The 24,816-nt window shown below is 55.0% G+C and overlaps 1 protein-coding gene across 5 annotated transcripts in view; it reads right to left on the bottom strand.

Annotated features, from left to right (window-relative positions):
- Hspa12a (heat shock protein family A (Hsp70) member 12A) overlaps window positions 1-24,816 on the bottom strand; it is a 164,748-nt gene that overhangs the window by 48,812 nt on the left and 91,120 nt on the right. The window contains exon 1 of one of the 5 annotated variants that reach the window (XM_005085340.4): window positions 18,645-18,826. The exons of the other annotated variants lie outside the window; for them this stretch is intronic. Within the exon in view, the coding sequence (XP_005085397.1) occupies window positions 18,645-18,693 (49 nt within the window). The 5' untranslated portion in view covers window positions 18,694-18,826. Of the gene's footprint in view, window positions 1-18,644; window positions 18,827-24,816 lie in introns of those variants that run through there. 5 annotated transcript variants of the gene reach the window in all.

Below are 24,816 nucleotides of genomic sequence, written 5' to 3'. Positions count from 1 at the left end.
CGGGGGGGATCGAACAACAGTTCCAAAGAGAATGGGTAAGCGAGAAGCATGGTTTACTCATGCAGAGCTAAGCTCAGCAGTAAGGCAAGACCCCGCAGCCGGGACAGGAGAACAGGAACAAGCCTCTGGGTCACTGGACAGGGAGCACCTACGCTGCAGCTCTCTTGAGACGAGACATCAGGAACAGGCAGGCAGGGCTAAGGAAGTCCACAGGCACTGAGAAGGGGCCTGGGGAACTTTGTGGAGTGATGCAATCATAAGAGCTGGTGACATAGCCCAGTTATAACAGAGTGCTGGTCTAGCATGCGTGTAGCCCTGGGTTTTGTGTGTAGCACTGAAGAAACCGGGCATGATGATGGTATGTGCTTGTAGTGGTAACAACCCTTAAGAGGCAGAGACAGGAGCGTGAGGAATTCAAGGCCATCCTCCGGTATGTAGCAAGTCCAAGGCCGGCCTGGATTACGTTTAAAAAAAAAATCATCCTCTACTTTGCCGGATGTGGTGCTTAAAAACGCGCTTCTTCTTGTTGCCATGGTAACGAGTTACTAGCATTTAGTGGCTTAACACAAAAAAAACGCCTTCGTTCTCCTGCAGTTCTGGAGGTCTGGCATCTGAAATGGGGCTAATGGCCACTTTCAGGGTATAAGAGAACAGGGCTGGTTCCTTTCTGGGGGGGGGCGGGAAGAAGCCATCCCGTGCCCTTTTCGGGCTCCCAAGGACATCCTCGGCTCAGCTCTCCTGCGACTCCACAGGCAGTGGCACTGCAGCTTCAAAATGCCACGTCTGATTCTCCCGCCTGGTCTCCCTCTCTCGAGATCACACTGGTGCTCCCAGGAAATCCAGGCAGCACTGCCTTCCCTCCTCTTAAGCACAACCTCCAGGTCCCTTCTGCCATGGCAGGTGATGGTCGGAATGTGCTCCCGGGAGATACTGTCTTAGTCCATTTTGACTGTAAGGAAATAATAAGGTGGGTGCCTTTTACAAACGACAGAAATTAATTGCTCAGCACGGAGGCCGAGCAGCCCGGGGTGAACCCCAGGCAACTCCAATGGCTACTGAGGGAGAGTCCGCTCTCTGGGATGTGTCTGGCACCATCTGGCTGTGTCCTGTTATGGTGGAAAAGGCAGGGCGGCTCTTGGGGTATCCTGTAGAAGGGTGCTAACCTCATTGATGAGGTTTAGCCTTCATGATTAATCACCTCCCAACGACCTTACTTCTAACGCCACCAAACATGTTTAGGGGTCCGGTACTCTGAATATACACATACCAAAAGCCCACAGCCATGTACTTGTCACCTGTATGCCTACTGGCGCGTAAATCATATCAGTTATAACAAAGAGCAAACATTAAGGGCTCCTAGGGTGGCTGCAGAGGCCCTATCTCCCTTGCCCACATCCTTTTACTGAATCCTCAAACTCACTCTAGATCATGACTTATGGAAACCCAGACACAACAAAGTTGAGAAGACCTCCCTTGCAACTGGAAGGAGAGAGGCCCCCTTGAAACCAGGTCCGTGCCCCACCCACTGAAGTTCCCTGCTGCAAAATCCAGGTAGGTGACCCAAAGGAGAGAGGAAGTGCTTATGATGTGCTTCCTTTGCTGGGGTGTAGGGCCACAAACTTCATCCTTGCTCTGCCCTAAACGGATGGGTGAAATGAAGGAAGATGGTGAGAGCAGGCACGGTAGGAGTGATGGAAACCACAGACCGGAGATCTCTGACGGCTGAGGCCAAGCAGATCCAACTCCACCCAACAGAGGACTCGGAAATCCAGATTCCACATGAACACTCTCATGGGCAATGGGTTTAAACTTCCTTAAGACAATGGAGAAGCCATCCCTCCCCCCATACTCCCAGATTGACACCATGTGTGCCTTGACAGCCTCACCCTGGGAGAGCACCCACCGTGGCACCCATGGGGAACCTGTCAGTCAGTAGAAAATCAAACTGCTCCCAGGATAAGGAACCCCAGATCCTCAGGGACACAAAGTAGCTGGAACAGTGGTCCTGCCTGCTGCAAGCCCACACTCCTCTCCTCACTTGCCACCCCTGCCACCAGCACAATGCCAAGGAGGCGCCATCTTTCGGGGTGCCCAATATCCAGAGTCATGGTCATACACACCCAGGGACAAGCAGTGCGAGCGTGTGAGCCGTACACAGTGAGCTTCAAATGGCCAACCCCAAGCCCTAGGTAGAGGAACCTGGGCTATTTGTCAAATACTCCTTCTTTGGTTACAGCACAGAGTCCAGCCCTTCCTGCTCCCCACATATTCGGGTTGAGGGGACCACTGGGTCTTAAGAGTGGTTTCCTCGTGGTTTATGTCAGTGTCACCAGGGAATGTCACAGACAGAGTGCAGGACAGACATGAAACCCATGTGCCTGGGGCTTGGGGACCATCAGGCCCTCACCATCCCACAGTGACTCACAGACCTCACCATCCCACAGTGACTCACAGACCTCACCATCCCACAAACCATCACCCTTCGAGTCTCAGTGTCCTGGTCGGTGGAGGAGGGCAAGCCCCCTCCTTGTGACACTGGGCTGTGAATGCTAACCTGCAGCTTTAGGGACAGATGAGGTTGGCTCTGGGTGAGGCTCCCAGCTGTTTCTTCTGTCCTTCCTTTTGATCATTCTTTGTACAGAGGACAGGGAAGCTTCAGCTATGGGAAGCGATGCTGACCTACGTCAATCCCAGGCTCTGTCCAGGAGAAGTCAGTTGCTCAGTTTACAGCATGGGTTATATGTTAACGGTTTAGTCCCCCAGAGTGAAGAGAGAGGTGAGGGATATCCCAAAAGTCCCTTGGGCCAAGCCCTTGATCATGGGGACTCCAGAATCTCTGTCCTGACCGCCCCCCCACACCACCTTGTTTTCTAGCCATAGGGGAAGCAATCTCCCCAACCACCCAGCACCACAAGAGGCCTAAAAGCATGACCACTTTTAAACCTTTTCTTTCATGAGTTAATTCTCTTGGGTATTCTGCTGTGATGATCGAACGCTACCACAGGCTAAGATGCCGAGCCTCTGCTGACTCCACGTCTGCTCAAGTTCAGCTGGCTACAACAACCCACTAGGCTGAGTCCTGAAGCCCGTAAGAGCAGAGCACACCAGGAGGCATGCGTCTAGAGACAGGGTGTATCGAGGACTACTCAGGGAACCAGCTAGCCTAAGGACACGGTGTCTGTGATATTTAGTCGTGATTGCCAACTTGAGTGGGCTCAGAGTCGCCTAGACACCACCTCCGGGTGTGTCTGTGAGGGCATCTCCAGAGATGCTTAGGAACTGGGGTGGGAAGAGCCACCCTGAACTCAGTGGCCCCCTCCTGTGGAGGCCCATACTCGATACAAAGGAGAAAGGCCTGAGGACCAGCAGCCATTGCTGTCCGCTTCCCGACTGGACACAACACGGCAGGCGACTCAGGCTCCCACCACCAACTGCCTTCCCTGTCTGGCACGGTCGACTGCGATGTTACAGCATGAGCTGAAACAGACTCTCCTTCCTCTCCTGGAGTAGCATTTGTCAGGTATTTTGATACTGCCGCTAGAGAAGCAGCCGGCGCGTTCTCAGAAACCCTTTTTGAAGTGGAATACACGTGGCTTTGGGAAACCATCGGGGGGGGGGGGGATGGAGGGTTTCACATCCTCATAAACCACTGTGGCCGCCTCCTTTACCAGAGGCCCCCCCTCGCTGCCCGGCCCATGGGCAGGCATTGGGAAACAGCACCCAGCGATGGTTCTTCCAATTGAGCTGTCACTCTTAACTGTGCAGCATTGCAGGCGGCCTCCTCACTGGTCAGGGACGTCACACGGGATGCCAGCTACTTGCCTTCACTGAGTTGACGACCACGGAGGGCTTTATCTGCAGGGCGGTGCTGACTTTGAAAAGAGAGGATGGCCGGGGATGGTGGCGCACGCCTTTAATCCCAGCACTCGGGAGGCAGAGACAGGCGGATCTCTGTGAGTTAGAGGCCGGGCTGGACCGACAGCCTCCAAAACAATACAGAGAAACCCTGTCTCGTAAAACCAAAAAAAAAAAAAAGAGAGAGGATGGCGTCCGACCAACTTCATGGTGCAGAAACAGACCAGCATGGCTGACAGGCACTCAACGCCAGGATTCTTGGAACTACAGCACAGACAGTGTGGACACCTTGTCCCCCTAATCCTTAAGTCAGGCCTGCCTGGGGCGACCTAATTGTTTGTCTTGAGCCAGGCAATTGGTCTCCCAGGACAGAGCTCTTGCATCTCTGCTTCATGGCCAAAGAGCGGAAGGGAAAAAGAGACCGGGGTCCTGTAGTCCTCTACAGTGACCCCGGGGACCTCAGTCACCATGTTTTCTCTCCCATAGCACCCCCCACGGCCCACCTCCACCCCCCACTGAGACAATGTCCTGATCACACTGTCTCTGTGTGAGGACCACAGGCCATCAGTTTGGACCAAGTCTAACTGATGGGGGATGTCCTCCTGTATGCTGTGAATATATGTTTCTCTTACTGTTGGTGAATAAAAGCTGATTGGCCAGTAGCCAGGCAGGAAGGGTAGACGGGGCTAACAGACTAGGAATGCTTGGAAGAGGAACACACACACACACACACACACACACACACACACACACACACACACACACACACACAGACACAGAGAGCAACAGAGTCTAGGGAGAGACGCCATGTAGCCCCCAAAGGAATAACAGGCCGGAGAATTACGGGTAAGCCACAGCTTCATGGCAATACACAGTTTATAGAAAAGGGTTAATAATTAAGGGAGAGCTAGCCAATGAGAAGCCCGAGCCATCGGTCTAACAGTTTATAACTGATATAAGCCTCGTTTGTGTTTATTTGGGACTAAACGGCTGTAGGACCCGGTAGGACAGAAAATCCATCTACATCTGACCTGCCCTGGCTTTCTGAGTATTTAGGGTTCTCCCCTGTGTCTCCATGCCCATTCCCTGGGTTCTCAGGCTTTTCCTGGAAACACTGCTCAGTCTAAGCCCGGCAATGAATATCCTGAAGGTGCTAAGTCTCCCTTCTCCACAGCAGGTTGAGGAGCAGGCTAGGAAGCACAACTGAAGTCCCCACAAAACCCTTGCAGAGTCTAAGGCCCAGGCAGGGGACCTGCCTGTCATTCAGTGGATAACCCCGACGAGGCATGGCCCAGACCTGGGGGTCCCCTACCGTCTGAGGTGGGTGGGATCTTCTACAAACCAGATGGATCCCACTTGACAGAATTCTCCCGGGCTGGAAATATTCTATACGTTGATGTGACCATGGTTACATAACTGTACAGCAACGGAATACCTGGAAATCCTTCACCTCAGGTGACTTACACCCCAACAAACCGAAGCTTCTTTGAGGAACCACCCCTGCCCACCCCAGCAGGAAACCCCACCTGGTTACCCGGTGCCACGCCCACCTGCTAGCAGGTTCCCGGTGTGCTTCAAAGAGTAAGGAGGGAACCTGATACCAAACGCAGACAGTTGTGCCCTGGGCGAGTAAGTCCCTGAGGTGTTTGACCTCCTCAGCTCTCAGGACCACCCTGGGAAGGGTCAGAACTCGTTTTCAGATAACACAACAGGATCCAGAGAGGTTGGGCAAGCTGCTCACAAGGGTGGGAGCCAGAGCTCAAGCAGGACCCCTTAATGCCATGCCTGCCTCCCCCACCCCAAATGCCCACAGTAGCTGCTGAACGGTGGGTTAGGTACTTCTTAGACGTGAGGCCCGAGAGACCAGCTGACGGGCCTAAGCCAGTAATAAGCGACTCCAAGATTGAAAACAAGCACTGTCTGGTTCCAAAACTCCCCTGCTTTACTGCTCAGGAAGGCAGTCCCAGGGCCCGCCCACCCCATCCTCAAGGATGGCCTGACTCTGGGTGACTCCGCTGCCCAGCCAGCTCCCCTGGCCAGGACCACCAGAGGCAAAGCCCGGGGGGGGAAGAAACCAGTCTCTGTGTCTTAGCATCTCCAAAGATCTTGCTAAGTCTGAGACGGGAAGCCCCATGGCCTTTCCAGGGCATCCACGCAGGGCTGGGGACGCACCTGGCTTTCCTAGCCGGGGCAAACATGGCTGTCCTCCAGCTGCTGAGCTCTCCCAGCTTTTCCCGAGGGAAAAGTAGAGGAGTTTAAGGAAACAGTGTGCGCCTGGGTGTGACCTTGGCACATCCTTGTTCCCAGGGTCTGCTCCAGTGTCCTGCCTGCCGCGTGGGCCTATGTCCACTCAGCTAAGGATACGTCCCAAGCATGCCCAGCACAGACAGCCACTCAAGCCCCCCACGGAGGGTCCTCAGGTCTGCCCCCCCCCCCGCTTTAAACGGGGCAGACGCGGTGGACGACGTACTTGGCATCCTTTGATGAGCATCGAGTCCCTTCCGCTGTGCTCTGACTGCGCACCTCCGCCGGTGCCTGTAGTCCCCTCAAATGGGTCCCCGGCTGGTGCCACATTCACAGACTAGGGTCCCGCACGCATCAGGGAAATGCGCGTCAGGTCTGCCCTTGGCTCTCACTGGAAGGACCCCAGTGGCCATTGACCCTGTGCAGCATGAAACACGTGGAGGAGGGAAAACAATTCTCCCCGAGAAAGATGGAAAGGCAGCATCTCCAGCAGACTGCAGAGTCATCCTCTGCGTGTGTGGCCCGCGACTTGGCGCTACGTACGGACGTCCTGGGCTAGATGACTCCACTGTCGGAGCTGGAACTGCGTAGGAGATCCCCACACTCTAGCCCGTCAAAAGATGCACCCACTGACTCTCCACTCCCAGCAGGTGGCTTGACCCGCCAAAAGATATGACTGTCCCATGGTATGTGAACGTAGGTGGGGGCACCTCCGGAAATCTGGATTTGGGACTACAGACATTCGGGTGACAAACAGCACAACAGACAATAGTCCTTAGAGCTACCGATGTTGTCACTTCAACCGAGGGCACCTCGGTAGCCGCACTGACCCTGCAGGTGGTACGAGCCACACACACACAGTGGGCCTGCAGTTACGGGCTACACACAGTGGGCCTGCAGGGAGGAAGGGTCAGGTGTCAGCCAAGGTGGAGAAAGAACTCCCAGGCTCCTCCTGCACACACCTGACCTGGTACCCGGGTGCCGCTCCAGGGTCTTCACCTCAGTCACCTTGCTTCCTCAAGCGAAAGAGTTCTCGGCCTACACCTAATGCACCAAGGAATGGCCTTTACCCAAGACCTTCTGCCAACCAGGCCAAAGGAAAAAAAGAGAAAAACAGGAAAAAAAAAAAAAAGAGGTGGCCGCCAAGGCTAAGTGAGAGACTACAACATCCATGGCTCTGACGTTAAGAAGTCTTATTCTCAGTAATTTGGTTTCACGCCTCGCTCCCTCCAAATCAAACTTTTTTTTTCCCCTCGGGGCGCTGTTGGAAAGCGTAGCCGCTGTAGGGAGAGACAAGTCACTAACTTATTAGTGGCAATGTCAGCTGGACGGCCATGTGACAGACGCCCTTTGAGGCCCTGTGCCTGCAGCGGAAAAGTCTGGAGAGGGGGTTCTTGCCCCCAGCGCTGCACCCATCCCATTCCTACGTGGTCTGTTCCCATCCTGAGCTCAGTCTGCCCAGCTGGAGAATGGGAGGGGAGACCCTGCCAGACCTTTGACCTTTGATGGTCTGGGTCTCTGGCGTTTTATCGAAAGCTCTGCTTTCCTGACAGTGACTTCCGTCTTCACTTGGGGGAGCCAGGACTCCTTACATCGGTGACATTTCCCGGCCGGCCAGCAGCGGTGGCCCCCATCGTGGACCATGAGAAGAGGGAAAAAAAAGCACGTGGCCAGCGGGATTTATCTTTCGGAGCAGTGAGACAGAGAGACCAGCAGGAGGTCACAGGGTCAGCCTGGAGCGGAGCTCAGCTGCCCACATCTGGTGTCCTGGAGGGAACCAAGTGTCCTCTGAGCATAAGAACCACTGTTCTTCATTGCAGGCAAGCCAGGGGGACCCCAGGAGACAGAGCTACAAAAACCAGAAGGCCACAAAGACGGGACTTTTCTTCCCAGTCCTTAGCCATCAGAGGGAGCTGGCAAAAAAAAAAAATCCACCATCCTCTCAGGTGCTAGCTTGCTCATTAGAAGCAGGGGCTGATGAAACAGGGACTTCCACATGCACAGAACTTACAACCGGTCAGATGAAGGACGCTGTGCGGCCAGCCCCTTGAAGGGGCAGGGTGGTGGCTCTAACACCGCCCTCCTTGGACTTCTGCTTCCAGATACGAAAGTCACAACCCGGCCGTCAGAGCTACACAATCCACCCTGTCTGGGAATGCCCAGGAAGCGAAGAAGCCCGTCTCCAGAGTACATTGTGTATACCCAGAAATGAAGCGCGGGGACGAGAGCAGACAGGAGCCCCCGCCCCACCCAGGGTTAGAGAAAATACCTTTGAATAGGCATTCATCCCCGCGTGAACATAAAACACCTCTAATATGGTATTATATATTTCCCTAGAAGTCGTCACCACATTCTGCAAAGCCACGCTCCGGAAAAAAATCACAGGACTCACAGAGGAAGCAGAGCAGGTGCGTCTCGCTCAACACCTCAGGAGCCCTGCTCCCATGCATCTTCCCCCAACTGGCCGTGCTTGTGGGGACCCCAGGACGGTTACTCTAAAACCATTCCAGCTGCTGTGCCCAGACGATGGGGCGACTCGGAGCCCCTGCTACTTGGGTGAGAATTTTCATTCCTGTTCATGTTAAACACCTACCCAGCTCAACTGCTGGCTACTGGCAGATTCTGGGGGAGGGGAAAACATTAGTCTCAAGTTGTGTGCCCAGTGGTGAGTCTTCAGGCCTCCGAGGGACAGTTTCAAACACGTTGCCACAAGGACCATAGGTGGATTAGTAGCAGAGCTAGCAAGAGGACATGAATGCCGAAAGGGACCTTGTGGGGGAAGGCGGCGCTTAAGAGGCAGGAGGGAGAAAGGAGAAAGTGGGGGGGGGCACGCAAGTATGAAGTTGCCAGGGAACAAATATAATCAACACAAAGCCATCTTTTTTGTTGCTGTTGTTGTTAAGCCTACCCACTATTTTCCCACAAGGAAAACATCTTTGTAGCGCCGTTTGGTGCCTTCTAGACTTCTGCTTTAAGGGCGCGGAGACTGCTAGAGACGACCAGAACTCGCACACAAGTTAGGTGCGGCTGCAACATCTTAGGCTTTCTCTTATTAGCTCCTCGTCTGTTTCCCTTTACTCGTAAGGAAGTTTGTCCCAACCTATCAAGACACAGGCACGAGGGGGGGGGCACCACAAAGGAGCCGCCGGCATGGTGTTCCCAGACACCAACAGGCATGGTGTTCCCAGACACCAACAGGCATGGTGTTCCCAGACACCAACAGGCATGGTGTTCCCAGACACCAACAGCGCATCCCGCCTTCCATCACGGAGGCACAGGCTGCAGCCGATGCCTCCAGGCGTCGGATCCTTGTGGTGCACTCCACGGCCTTGCCAAGGGAGGAGCGCTGGCCTTCAAGCTGTTGTGACAAACAAGTGTTTTAAAGGTTGGGCTTTCAACATGTAAGCCCAGCTGACTCTGTTAGAGGGAAAAACCTCACACATTATTTACGGCAACTCCCCATTCAAGGTAGTTTTTGCACTCCATTGCAACCCCTTGCAACTTGCACTAGACTTCGGAAACACAGATGAGGTGGTCTTTCTGCTTCTAAGGAAGGCTTGGGGAGGCTTTTAGGCCCCCCTCTTGTCCTCTGACTGATAGTCGTATTACAAGCCCAAGCTGGCCTCCCGGAACAGAAGAGCCTGGCTCAGAGCCTGCAACTGTCCCCATATTCTCTCACTGTCCAAATACCTGCCCACGAAACGGTCAGCAAAACAAAAGCAGTTTGCCTTAACCCCTCAAAGGCTGTCTGAGCTAATGTAGTGAGACATCTTTGTAGATGCTTCACTAGTTCTCTGACACTTTGGTGGTCTGCCCCTATCTGGGGGTCAGTAGACCTTTATTTAGATCTTGATTTAGCATGGGCCTCTGAAAGGAGGCTGACCCACCCTGAAAATGTCAGTGTCTCTAAGGCACCTACCAAGACTGAAGCGAGCTGAAGGTAAGACACCAAGGGGGGAACTTTCTCCAACATCCAAACAGCTCTCCAGAGAGACAGACCTTCGACTAGTAGTCCCCAACCCATGGAGACTTCCTCTACCTTCCTGGCTAAGACCCCACCACCCACAGTGTATCATGTCCTAATTCCCAGAACCTATGTAATGTGTGTGCCTTTCTATGGCCAAAGGGATTCTTCAGGTGACTACAGTAAGGATCGTAAGACAAGGAACCGAGCCTTGGTGGTCCTTACGGAGGCGGAGGCAGAGCAGAGACATCACAGTGGAGGCAGGGTTGGGGGTGGTGGACCCTGAAGTCACCCAGAAGAGTGAGAAGGTAGGAGACAGATGGACACTGCAGACGGGACCCAGCTAGGCCAATACCTAACAGTGAGACCCATCTTAGGGCTCATGTCCGACTTCTGGGAATCTAAGGTAATAAATTTGAGCTGTTGGGCTATGCTATAATTCAGCTGGTAGAGTCTTGCCTAGCATGTCTGAGGCCCTGAGTTTGATCTCTAGCACCATATAAGCAAGATACCCTGATGCATATTGATAATCTCAGCGTTTGAAAGGTGAAGGCCACAGGATCAAGAGTTTAGGACCAACCTGAACTATGTAGTGAGTTTGGGGCCAGCCTGGGCTGCAGGAGACTCAACAACAACAACTAATAATAATAGTAATACATCTGACTGTTTTTTATCACTACATCTGTAGTGCTCTTTATGATGCCTTGGTTTCCCCCTGTCTATAAGAACACATCTTTGGAGGTTCATTCCTAACCCCAGCAGTCATCCAATAACGCAGCTGTCAGTACTTAAATATGCGCCTCTTTCGTGATTGGACTCATTCTATGTGCTTTCCCTGAATAGACCCAGTGTCCACAAAAACCTATGAAGAAGGCACTAGCATAATCCACAGTCTTAACAGATTTATATTATTATTGGTCTGTGTGTGTGTGTATGTGTGTGTGTGTGTGTGTGTGTGTGTGTGCATCCCTGTGCGTGTGCATGCAGGTGCCTGCAGCAGCCAGAAGGGGGCGTCAAACTCCCCGGAGCTGGACTTGCAGGCCATTGTGAGCCGCCCTACGTGGGTCCCATGGATCAAACCTGGGTCTTCTGGAAGAGCAGCACACACTCTAAACCACTGAGCTACCTCTCCAAACCCTGTAACCGGCATTTTTGCAGATGAAAAATGTGAGGCTTTAAGTGCGCGGGTGCCGTTCCAGGATCACGGGACGCGAAAAGGTACGACACAGATGGATTCGAACCGGGGGGCGTCCCGTTCCCTGATCCCGTGTCCTCACCAAGTACCCCGGTGACACCGGTAACAAAGTCACTGTCATTTATTGTACGGCCTCTGCACGGCAGGCAGGCTCACGCCAAGCCCTCTGCAAATATCCTCTCGTATTACCCAGAAGTGGCAACATCAGACTGGGAAGTCAAACCCATCTCAACCTCCAGGGGTGGGTGGCACTCAACCCTCCTGCCTGCTTTGCCGCACCCGGGAGGGGGGGGTACAAACAGATGACTCGTCTTCTCAGTGGGGTTACTTAGGAAGCGAAAGGAGTTGCTGTTAGTGATTAGGGATTCTTGTTTAGAACATCCCGGCCAAGCTGGACACACGGACATGCTAAAGATAAGAGCAGTGAGAACAAGATCCAGCCTGTGGACAGCAGGAAGGTGGAGGACAGGTTCCCCAGATGGGTGTCTGGAAGCAGCCAGCTGTGCCAAGGGACTTCCTCCTCTGCTGGGTCCCCCAGTCCAGGCTGGTTTAGAGAAGGCCAGCCCACAAAGTCCCAGGTCTGCAGCTCAGCACTGTGGGTGGAGCCCGCCTAGGGCGGAGGAGGGGTTCTTCTGAGGTCAGAGCCTAGGTGTGCTGGCTAGAGTCCAGGGATGCGAAGACCTTGAACCCCTCTGGCTGCCTGTTCAGGAATAGCCAGGGAGGAGCTGGGAGCCATGGCCAAAGGCCCAGTGAGCAAGTGGCCTGAGACCTCCTAGGTGCTGGGCCTGCTGGGCAAGACTGCACAACCTTTCCCTGCCTCTGCCTGGCTGTGTAGGTCTCAGGCTAACCCTTCCCCAGTCTGAGCCTCCTGGATGAAATACAACTTCCTGGTGGCTGCTCTCCTGCTTCCACAGGATTCGGGACAACAGACGATGACAGCAGATAACTTGTGAACGTGTACCACAACTCAGCCCTTGCTTACGAGGGTGATGGGAGAGAGCAGAGTCCAGTGAGAGATGTGTAGTGTGGGTATGTTCATTTTACAGATGAGGAAACTAAGGGAGATTCCCAAAGCTAGTCCGTGGGAGTCCAGGCGTGGCCTCTGAGCTCACTGCCCTTTATAATCTTGCTAGAACGCATTTGTTCCCTGCTCTGCCTCCCCAGAGTTGACCACCTTTCACACAGGGTCGCCATTAGGGCCCCTCGGTGAGCAGAGGGCTGGCAGAACAGTCACAGCTCACCCCGGTGTCACCTGGTTTTAAGTTTCAGCGGTGGGCTTTGCAAATGCACGCTCCCGGGCCTCGTTTCCTGGAGGGACCGTTGGTTTGGGATAGAGATTACAACGCCAGTGTCATCCGCAACACCCATCCATCAAAGAGGATGATGTCTCCATCCGGTGCTTTGACCTACTTTACTCTGGAACTCTCCTGGCTCCTTGCACAGCCTGGACACAAAGCCTCCTGTGGGCAGTCTCGTCCACGGGAAATACAGTAACCTGATTTTAGACATGCATGCTTCGTGCCGTGAGAACCTGCTGCTCATGGCAAGGGACACATATTTTTTATCGCCGTTGTCCCAAAATAAAGGCACGTTTTAAACAGTGGGTTGACTCATTATTGTGGGGTGGAGGTGTCCACTCGGCCACTGGAGTCGGAAGGGAGAGCCTGAAGAGGCTGCGGTTTTCGGGGGGAGGAGGCGCCGTGCTGTCTTCTGTCTTAGAGGTGCTGTCACCCTAGGACCCGAGCTCCGGTCTCTGAGCCCCAGGGTCTCCAACTGCAGGGTAAGATCATTTAAGAGCCGATAGGTTGCTGCCTGCGGCCCCAGCCGCTCAGGAGGCTTGTGCCCCGGAACCCAAGGCTGGTGGGGGAGTGCAGAGTGAGATTCCCATCTCAAAACTGAAGGCGCTAATGACACAGGGGAAAACCCTGGCCTGGAGCGGCCGCTCAGGGGAGATGTGCTGACTCAGCAGGCACAGGGCGGGCCGGGAGTGGCCAGGCTGTTGCTGCCCCCAGCCCCCCATGCTACACGAACAGGTCCCTTATAGTCCTCCACGGGCTCCTGCAATGAGGGAATGAGGGGAGGGAGAAGGCTGCTTTTACCAGCAGCACTGGGGGAGCGACTGGATGCTGAGGGCTCTGATGAGCAATGGATTCATCCCTTCGTGGATCCATAATCTGGAAAGACCATTGTGAAGGGGGCCTAGCTGGAGGAAGAGAGCCGGCCAAGGCCTGCCTCCCAAGGGTGATCCTCTTCCTCATCCCCTCCTGTCTTTCTCTTCCTCTCTCTGCTTCCTAAAGGTTGGCTGCTGGCGAGGTGAGCTGCTTTGCTCTTAGGCGTGCCCCTGGCTGTATGCTTCTCCCTTGCCACAAGCTGAGAGCCAAAGGCCACCATGGGGATGAAATCTCTGAAGCCTGAGGCTAAAAGAACAACCCCCCCCCTTTAGGTCATTTGTCAGGTCCTTGTCACAGGGCAGTGGAAGAAGATAGGACTAGCATGGGTCCTGAGTCTGACACCATCGTCTGGGACTTCCTGGTTGGTGGCACACGTGGCCGGCTGTCTCTCAGGAGAGGTTTGGATGTCCCGGCTCTGAGAGGCCTCAGTCTTGGCATCATCTCTGGGTGACTCGACAGGAAAATCAGCCTGGAAGGGCATCTGCTGGAGACCACAGAGTGACTGCTGCCATCATCCTTGTCCCCACGGGGATACAGGGACAGGGAAAGAGCCTTGAGGGAATACCCATGCCACTCCCCCAGGGGCTGGCTTCAAACGGGGGTGGGGGGAGCAGAACCTCAGTTCTAAAGGATCAAAACAGGTCTCCACACAGCCCTAAGACAAGGGGGGGCAGGGGAAGCAAACCACAGAACAGCTTGACCCGTACCACAGGGTGGGTGCAGAAGGAAACTGAAATCTGATGAGCAGGGGCAGCGAGGCAGCGAAGAATTCACTCAGCAAGCGACAGTGCCATTTCCTGACCACCCCTTATCTCTGGCCGCTTCCAACAGACCCAGGCGGTCACCATGCATCGCTATCACAAACCCAGGAAGCAGAGTTTAGCTGGTGTCTGCGTTCCGAGGCCTTTTAGCTCTCCCAAACCACTGTCAGCGTGGCTGAACATCTGGGTGGGGAACAGGCGTCACGCACAAGCCGTGGCCCCCCCTCACCCCCGGAAAGCAGGGAGGGTCTGCCTCTGTGGGCCAGAGACCCTGTTGGGCATGGTGGCTCCTCCTTGGGGGTCTCCTCTACTCCCCTACACGCTCTAAGGGATGCCAATTGTGCCTGGTGGGGGCAGGTGCTCCTCCTGCCACATGCTGCCTTCATTGAAAGGCCCTGATTTCTCCTTGCCATCTAATTATGCGCAGCGGTCATAGAGATGCTTTCTCCCTAACCAAAGAGGCCTATTTATACGATGAGAGAGAGAGAGAGAGAGAGCACTTCGCCCCCGCCAAGATTCAAGATTGAGTCGTCACTCAGTGCCTTGTTGGAATCAAAGCCTCGTCTCTTCAGAGACGCCCCGGGAGCCCCTGCCTGCCTCTCCCCCTCCAGCTTGGCCCACTTCTGAGCATGTGTTCCCACAAGTGCCACCCCGGGGTAGGAGTGGGCAGCTTCTGGATGCCATTCCCCGCTGCTGGTGTGGTCCTGCGCATCTTGCTGACAGAGTCGTTCATCGCTCAGTACATGGGCCGGTGTTTACTGAGGACCTACTATGTGCTCTTAACTGAGAAGAAGGAAGAAGATGGAAGACAAGGTGCCTGACTCTGTTGAGACTCTACAACGGGTTCAGAGCTGACCCCAGCCTCCGCTGTCCGGGCCAAGCTACCAGCCTCTCAAAGCCCTCAGCTGCCTCACGGGCAAAATGAGGTAATAATAGCGCCAACCTCGGAGGGTTGCTGGAGGACAAACAGGATAGAGGCACCTGAAGCTGACACGCGCACGCATTGTGCACCCAAGACCCACCCGCTGGAATCACCAGCACTGAAGCACTTGAGGACCGACGGACGGGTGGATCTCACCAACACGTGTGGTGTGGCTCTGCTGCGTCCCGAGAAGGGGGCTTTGGAGGGTGAGCGAGGGTTTTATAGGTCAAGAGAGACGAGTCACAAGGGAGAACTTCCTGTGTCAAGAGCCAAAGGGCATCGTAGGGCTTTAGTAAACACAAGACGTGGAGAGATGAGGGACGGAGGCCACCACGCGGGGGACAGCTCCAGACACGGGTTTTGACGCGTAGGTGGGTCCACGGCCCCGCACCCTAATGCCAAGAGCACCCCATTTGACTTTGGCTTGGTTCCTTCAGAGAGAGGGGCGGAGGCCTCTATTAACTCTATGCCCAATTACTCAGACACACCCTGAGGGCCTATGAACCAGTGGGCTGTGCATCTCATTCCTCCGAGTCCCTGGCTGGCTTGGGCGCTGAGCCTCACCCAGCCCCTCTCCCTTTCCCCACAGTGTGCCATGACGCCTGAGGCAGGATGGCGAAACACCGGGTCACCAGGCCCCTCGCTGAGTTGTCCTTTTAACAAGTGTGGCCCGAGCCGGGGCTACGTGAGACAATTTTGTTCTCACTAAGTCCTCGATGAACGTCAGTGCTTATGAAAAATCCCATTTCCAAAGGGCTCCACTCCTCCACCGGCTCCTGGGGAAAACACCTAGGCTTCCGTGGTCTAAGCCAACCCTGACTCCAGACACCAAAGGGCCTGCCCCCATTTGAACCGCCAGGTGCCACACCCACACAGCTCCTCCTGGGGCTTCTGACACAGTCACTCAGTACAGGTCATGGGGAGGGGCGGAGCTGAAGGTCATCTCAGTGTCTGCTGTCTAAGAGAGACCAAAGGTGGCCCTTCAGATCTGTGAACTAATTAGTATTCTACTAAGGAGCTTTGCAAACACAGGCAAGCTGACTTTTAGGGGTCACCTACTCGCCACCCAACCTCTACTACTACGTTCTGCTCCTCTTGTTCGGTCTCAACCCCATTCGCCCCTCCCCGCAGGCGCTCCCCGACGTGAGAGGCCAATGTCTCACAAACCCCAGTGGGCCGGGGCCCATGGAAACAACTCATCTCTCCGGTCACACACTTGCATCCAGAGCACCCTTGAAGCACAACGATTTTGTCATCCCTGACAGTACAGTGACCGCCAATGGCACCAGTGAGGGCTAAGTAGGTAGGATCGGATGGCCTGAGTCCTAAGCAGAGCTTCCTAGAACTGTGACCTTGGACGGGTTGTTTAACTGACATTTAGATTTCTCACCAGTAAAGGGGATGCTGGTGACACATTGACTCTGAGACTTGATAAACAAAATAAAGCCTATTCATCGCCCAGTGAAGAACGGGCAATGGCACATAAAACTTAGAAGTAGTGGGGGGGGGCTCTGCAGATAAAGGCGTGGTAGCTCAGAAAAGCACAGCGAGTTGCCAGGAACACGTGCCCGCCCTTCAGGTGGCTGGGCACCAGGTGTCTCTGTGCCAGGGTGCCTTGAACTTCCTAGACTCTAAAAATCACCCCACAGCAAACCCAGGTAAGCGGTGACGTGTCTCCCATCATGAGTGTGCGCACCTGTCCCAGGTGTGTGCATGCCTGCGTGTGTGTGTGTGTGTGTGTGTGTGTGTGTGTGTGTGTGTGTGTAGGGTAGGGTAGTGTAGGATAGGGTAGGGTAGGGCAGAAGCAGCAATGTGACTTTATAAGATAAACCAGGGAGTGGGCGCACATCCCTGCCTCCAATTCTGACTTGACAGATCTTATGCCCAGGCTCGCATTTGATATAGCCACCCACTCGTTATCTCAGCATGAGAGACACGGAACTGAATCACTTACTCTCCAGCTTTTAAAGCACTCTTGTGACGCCTCTCACTGGCATCCTAAATGTTGGGACTTTATTTTTTTTCCCAGTTTAAAGTAAAAAGGTTGGGGGTCGGGGGGAGAAAAAACGAGTCAATCCAATCGCTGAGTGATGCTCAGACAAAGACTACTGCCAGGCCACGGTCTGTGTCCACGGACTAGGAAAGGTCAGGACGCGGAGGCGCACATCCAGGGTGCCTTCTGGAGTACCACCGCCTCGGCTTGGGCTGTGCGGCTCCCTGCTCCCTCCGTGGGCTCCCAACCCCCACCCTGCACTCCTCAACCACTGCAGTGCCTTGCTGGCTGGGGAGGCACCTCCCAGATCCGCAGGAACAATGGGCTGGGGAGGGGGCAGGTGTGGGTAGGAGAGCAGCAGCCGAGGGGGCTGTAGTCAACCCACACCGGGACAGAGAACGCAACTGCTAATGCCGGGTGCACCGCGACTGGCCTCAGTTTCCCAGGCTTTGGGTCTCCGCAGAGCACATGGCTCACCCCACCACCCCGGTTGGATTTCGCCTTAAGTCGGGACGTTTTAGTGTCATCCTTGCAGCTTGCTTGGAGCTCCTGGGAAACCGGCTCAGGCATCTGCTTCATCCAAGGCTGTGCAGGCCAGGGACACGCGCGGCACCTCCCCGCAACCAACTTTCCCCACTTGAGATACACAGGAAGAAGGCTGGAATCCTGACCAGCCCGTCCCCTGTGCTGGCGAAGCCTTGATTTACAGCCCTGGCTCGGAAAGCATTTCATCCTCTTCCCGGATCCCCAGGCTCTCCCGCCCTTGCTATCCGAGCTGCAACCGTGCTCCAAACAAGCCGCTCACCCTGCCGTAAATGTAAGAAGCAGGGTTACAGTGTCCCGCATGGGACACCCCAACCCCCCCCCACACACACCTCTGACAAGCACCGCACAGGCAGCCTAGCCTCCGCAGTCCCTACACCCACACCAGAAGAATCCTAGAGAATAAGCGGGGAGGGCGGTGGGACACTCCTTTGGCCTGCAGCTGCGGCTTCCACTCCCGGCTCCTGGGTCCGGTGGGGTGGGGGTGGAGAGTCAGACCGGATAGATAAGAATCTGACTTCCCCAAGGCTCGCACCCCTGCCTCACTGAGTCACAGAAATGAACCTCTGGGGGACCCGGGGCCACCTGGCGGCCAGCCATCTACCAGGTCAGCCCTGGCATCCCCAACGCAGCCCAGCGCGCAGGCGATGGGCAGGAGGGGCAGTTCTCTTGGGACTGGTAGCCGGCCCTGACCAAGGAGCTAGCCGTGGTGGAAACAACCAGGGTACCCCAGCCAGGGATTTAGTACGGGCTGCAGTGTCCGCACCCTGGCCCAAACCTAGCACGTGACGGGAGGGCGGCCTCCCACCCGCCCGGTGGGCCGGGTGTCGCGCCGGGACGCTCTCTGATGAGGCCGGGGATGGAGAGATGCAACCGGGAAGCGCACGTTTCTGACGCCCTCCTCTGGGCTTCGGACTGCGGTAGGGAGCGTGCTCCCTTCCCTCCCAGCCCACCGCAGCCCCGGCGGCAGCCACGGGTCCCTCGCCCCGCGCTCACCTCGCGGCCCGGTGTCGCCGCCGCCGCCACCAGTTTCCTTGTCCGCCATGGTCCTGCAGCCCCAGCCCAGGAGAGGAGCCTCCTGGTGCGAGTCTTCGGCTCTCGAGCTGGGTATGAGCCTGTGGACAGCGGGAGCACCGCTCTGACGCTGCCGCCGCAGCCCGGGCTCCTCCTCGCGCTCCTCCCCGCCCCGCCCCGCAGAGCCAAGGCCCCCCGGGGAAGGCTGGAGAAGACTCCTCCCCCAGCTCCGAGCCCGCGGGTCACCGCCCAGCCGAGGCCACGCCCCGTCCTGCCTGTCAGTAGCGCGCGGGGATCCAGCGTGGGGCGGCGGAGGGTTAGAGGCGAGCCCGCGTCTCCGCAGCTAGCTGGTCCAGCAGGGTGGACACAGGAGCGCGCAAGGTCTGGTTTCGAGCCCCGGAATTCCTGCTCATTGGAGGGCCCAGCGGGGCAGGGCCTTGACGCCTTCAGCAAGCACTGCACACTCAGCCCTCCCTGCAAGGATGTCTGCGCAGTCCAAATCTACGTCCTGTCCTCTGTCCCCAGGAGCAGGCCAAGGCAAGCCCTGGAGAGGCCAGAAGCCAGGCCACAACTCCAGGACCTGTGCAGAGCAGAACCCCCGGCACAGCCACCAGGCTTTCCCCTCCAGGCTGTCCGCAGGACTCCAAAAGCAACTCGGGACCCAGAGAGGCACTTTAGGCATAACATAGGCAGTGTTGCCCTTCCCTTCCATAGATGAGATGCATCTCTGGCCCCATTAGAAGTCTGAGAACACGACATTAATAATTCAAGACTTCCATGGTTGAGTGATTCACCGGTCTCTGCCCTCTGGCGCTTTCACCACCTCTCTCTCTCTCTCTCTCTCTCTCTCTCTCTCTCTCTCTCTCTCTCTCTCTCTCTCTCTCTCACTCACACACACACACACACACACACACACACACACACACACACACACCTGAGCCTTTGGCACCTGTTAAGGCCTGGACAGGGAGCTCCTTGGTCCTCGGTACCCCTGACTCTTTGACAAGGGCAGTGGTAAGGATCTAATTACCACAGTCACTGGGTCTTCTCCAGGGGTGGGGAGAAGAGGGGTTTGACATTAAATGCTCAAGTGCCTGCATCCTTAGCTCATAGCTGTCAGTTTCTACATTTAAGGAAACCTGGCGTGGCAGGTTAAAATTATGATTTCAATATCACAGGAAGCAAGTGAATGGCTGGCTGGGACGCCATCCCGTGGTGGTAAGCACTACCTGTCCCTCACTTGCTGAGATAGGCACCTGCGGGTGACCCACCCCTCCCCCCAAGCAGCCTCCCTGTGGGGTGACGGTGGGGTGACGACAGAGGAGACCCTGATGGATGGGAGAGTGATGAGTGAGAAAGGCAAAACCTGGGCTGAGGATGCAACTCAGTGGTAAAACTGCTCCCCCACCCCAGTGTTCACAAACTGTCTTCTGCCCCCGTTAGAATATCCCAAATGCAGATTCCCGGTCTGTGTGTGTATGTGTGTGTGTGAACCCAGGGTCAAACTGTGCACCAAATGCAGATTCCCGGTCTGTGTGTGTATGTGTGTGTGTGTGAACCCAGGGTCAAACCATGCACCAAATGCAGATTCCCGGTCTGTGTGTGTATGTGTGTGTGTGTGAACCCAGGGTCAAACCATGCTCCAAATGCAGATTCCCTGTGTGTGTGTGTGTGTGTGTGTGTGTGAACCCAGGGTCAAACCATGCACCAAATGCAGATTCCCTGTGTGTGTGTGTGTGTGTGTGTGTGTGTGTGTGTGTGTGTGTGTGTGTGTGTATACTCAGGGTCAAACCGTGTACCCTCTCTGAGTCTCACTGCCCTCTGAGAAATAGATTCTCAAGACAAACAAAAAACAAAATAAAGATCAGATGAGATCATGCCTCGACTGGAACCTCAAGCAGTCTAAGAAGCATGAACTACAGGATGCCCAGTACTGTTGTGCCCGGTAGTGGCAGTGGTGGTGCCTGGGAGCCACTCCCAGAAGACGCGTGTTTCTTCGGAGAGCAAATTCCCCCAACGCAAGATGGCATTCCACCAGCCACACCCGGGCTTCCACCAGGGCTCACAGTTCCCCCGCTGCTACCCACGGCTTGCTGTAACGGTTATCTTGCCAGCTTGACACAATCTAGAGTCACCTGGGAATAGTCTAAACAGGGGATTGTCTGCACAGGGTTGGCCTGAGGGTGTATCTGTGGCACAGCTATGCATAACTACATTAATTGGCGTGGGAAATCCCAGCCCACTGTGAGCAGCGCCATTTCCTAGGCAGGGGGTCCTCGGCGCTCCGAAGATGGCAGAAATCAAGGTGAGCTCAGTCAGCAAGCAGGCAAACGAGCCCGCATGCACTTACTTCTCCCTGCTCTCAGCTGATGGCATGATGCCACCAGCTCTCTTGGGTTCCAGTCACCTTGACTCCCCCCCCCTCAACCCCGGGCCATGGGTGATAAGCTGATTGTGAGCTGAGTTACAAAGTTGCCTTTTGTCGAGACATTTTAGCACAGCAGCAGAAATGAGACTGAAACACATTACACAGCTGTTTACTGCCCTTTGCCTCAGCAACTCTGCCTTTCTCCTTCCACCTGTAGGGATGCCCAGCTCCACACCCCGGGACTGGACCTTCCTCCAAGACTCCAGGGCTCCTGAGCATCTCCCGAGGTGGCTCCCAGCCTCTGATGCTTGAGTGAGATTCAGCTCCCCTCTTCCCCCCTCTCTCCTGGGGGGGGGGGAAGACAGATGGCACTACCCACCAGGGTCCAAGCCGTATACCTAGGCGCCCACTAACGGTCCTCCTTCAGTGTCTATACGTGTTCAGCGTCCCCGAGTCGGGTGTGGCTTTGGTGGCTTCTGACACCTCCTTTCCGTCCTCTGTGCCACCAATCAGGTGCCCTGCTCCCTGGCAGCTTGTGAGTCTGCAGCGGCCTCCTCCTGGGCACCCAGCCTCCTGTCCACCCCCTACAATCCACTCCCAGTGACACCACCCTGCCCCACTCCGTAACTGTTTCCCCACCACGGACCTCTTCAACCCCTCAGGACCCCTGCCTCTCTTCGGCACGAGGGCAGGGGTGTGCTTCAAGCCTGGGCCACTCACTTCCTTGTTCCCAGCACCTCCAGCCACCCAGATAACAATGTTTTGCAAGCGTGGACTAATTCCTAGTTCCCCAAGCTTAGCAGGGCCCCTCTCCAGAGTCTCCACTGTATCCCATCCCTCCACATCAGGAACTTGACACTGACGTCAGGACAGGCCTTGGCAGTCTGTCAGAACCAGGAAGAGCCCACATCTGCCTCCTGCTGCAGAAAGGCCCTGGGCACCATCTGCCCTCACTGACGGTCCTAAGCGCAGTGACACGAGGGAATGTGAAAATGATAGGAGATGACAAGCTGTTCCCAGCGCTGGGGACAGAGGTCGTTTTTTTTTTTTTTTTTTCTCCAAGGGAAGCATAAAATGCAGTGTGTACTATGCCGTTGTTCTCATCATGAAACCAATATGTGTCCTGGTGAGGCTGGAGAGAGATGGCTCAGTGGTTTAGAGCACCCGAGTTCTCTTTCCAGAGCCTACGTGGTGGGTGAGTCAAGAAGGCATCGGTAACTCCAGCTCCGAGAGACCCAGTGCCCTCTTATGGCCCCTGCAGACATGCGGAGCACAGACATACGTTCAGGCGACACAGCCATACACATGTAACAAATCTTTTTAAAAAGGAGGGTTATTTTAGTGCCCTGGACTGTTAAGTAAAGGCACCTGTGGCCAGGCCTGATAATCTGAGTTCAACCCTCAGGTCTCACAGGTATGAATGAGAGGACTTTCAACTGGCTTTTGCATGTTGTCCTCCGGCCTCCACACACACGCGTTCCGTGACAGATGAATGCCAGCGTGTGCGCAGGTGCAGTGAAAGTAATGAAAGTAGTGCTCTGGGGAGCATTGCTCTGCCTGCCAGGTGCCATTATGAGCTCACCTCTCTCTCCTGGTAGCCCTGACCTCTGCACAAGAGAAGACATGGGGGACGTGCAGAGAGGCTGGGCTACCCACCATAAGCTACAGAACCAGGCCCATTTCCACATTGTGCAACATCAAGAGAAGGCTCCCAGCTTCGTCCCCCCGACCCCTACCATCACCCAGAGTTTGCTGTGGTTTAAATCTCTGGACAGATGTCCTGGAGGCTTGTTCTTCAGCTGGGACACTGTTTGGGCGGGGGAAGGGGGGGAGCTATAGAATCTTTAGGGACCCAGTTGCAGGAGTAAACCCCATTTCCTGTCTTGCGCTCTGTGTGATGAGAACAAACCTCTGTCGCTCATTTCTGCTGCCGTGAGTTGGGTGAGTTCTCTGCCATGCCCTCCCCTCCCACCACTGATGGACTAAAACCAAATCAAGCCTTTCCTCCCGGAGGCTGTCTGAGACATGCATTTTTGTCTCTGTGATGTTGAAGGAACCAACAGGCAGGGCTGCATGGATTAGTTCCTGATACCTAGATGGTTTCAATTCCTCTGACTCACCATGACTTCTAAATGTACATATACGTCACCAAAAATCCTCCCCCACCCCCACTCAGATACATCTCCCCAAAAGAATCACAGCACACACTCTCTCCTTAGTTTCATGAAATCGCCCCTTGTCCGACGTTTTTATAAAAACTGCTGCCTCACGCATTGGGAGGGAAGCCCCATCTGCACAGGATCCCAGGCTATGGTGCATGCTTCAGGCTCTCACTGAAAGCTTAAAGCCAGACCGATGAAATCTCTAATGCCACAGGGACACCGGGCTTCAGCTCGGGTGGGTGGGAGGACACAGAAACACTGTGTCTGATGCCCAGAACTCACATGCATCTCCAGCTATTCAAGCCTGCCCAGCCCTGTGAGAATGCTCGTCTGTAGCAAGTTCATTCTAGCCCCCTCACAGACTCCTCCTCTGTCCTCCCTCCCTGTGTTCCCGACAGCAATACATGCGTGCCTCTCTTCCCACCTTGAAGGTGCCCGGGGGTCCCCAGCGACGGTCTACAAAGGGGGCATTGGGAAGAGTTCTCCTTGACTAGTCAACATTTCCACTGGCCATGTGAGTTCCTAAAAGTCATCCAGCATATGGCCAAGTCTCTGTCCCCAGTGACCAAATCCTATGACCTCTGCCGTGGCACTTACCAAAACTCTGAGATCAAGGTCACTGAGCTCAAGGAACACAAAGCAGAGGCCAGAACTTAACAACCTCAGGGGCCATATCTGTCTCTGGTTGCTGGCTCTCCGGGGGTGAGGTGGGTATGGTGATAGATTATTTATGATGTATTAAAACATACCCGAGGATTCAGAAAAGCAGAGTCAGTTGCAAGCTATAGAGATCAGGCGGTGGTGGTACACACCTTTAATCCCATCACTTGGGAGGTAGAGGCAGGCAGACCTCTGTTAGTTCAAGGCCACATTGAGCTACTCGAAATTGATCCAGTCCTAAAGAGAAATCCTCACACAAAGGTGATCTCAGCACCTGGCATCACACACCTTTAATCCCTGGACTCCTGAGAGATATTTAAGACAGGAACAGGGTCTCAGAGCTGCCAGTCAGTCTCCAGCCACATTGAGGATAGGAAGACATCCAAGTCTCAGGATTCTCCAGTAACACTGAGGAGAGGTTACAGTCTGAGGTTTGGTGGAACCAGGATCGCCTTTCAGTCTGAGGTAGAGTTAAGAGCTAGTGTTTGGCTGCTATGCTTCTCTGATCTTCAGGTTGAAGCTTGAATCCCAATATCTGCCTCTGGGTCTTTTATTTATTGCGTTACAGGTGTGGGTCAGCCATCTCCACACCAGCAGTTCCCAGGCCTTTGTATACTACCTGGCTCAAAAAAAAGTTAAATATGAAGCCAACAGGCTCCTCCTTTTTCTCTGGGCTCCTCCATTCACCGGCACGCAGACACTCCTATGCCCACAGACTCCCTCTCTGTCCTTCAGCCCTAAAAAGACACCTCAGCTTCAGTGTCTCCTGAGGAACATAGATGCCAGAGCCAAGAAACAGGGCCAGCCAACTCTACCAGGCAGCCAGGGACGCTGTCACCTGTACTAAGCCCCAACTATGAACCAGGCCTGCGACACTGGACAGGGAGGAGGGCGGGGAGGTGGGTGGGGCTTCTCGTGCCCAGCTCAGAAGAAACCAAAGAACACCAACTGGCAGAGTAGCTCA

The sequence above is a fragment of the Mesocricetus auratus genome, unplaced genomic scaffold (assembly GCF_017639785.1).
Source record: "Mesocricetus auratus isolate SY011 unplaced genomic scaffold, BCM_Maur_2.0 Super-Scaffold_4256, whole genome shotgun sequence".
Lineage (NCBI taxonomy): Eukaryota > Metazoa > Chordata > Mammalia > Rodentia > Cricetidae > Mesocricetus > Mesocricetus auratus.
This window is presented reverse-complemented; position numbering and strand designations above follow the sequence as displayed.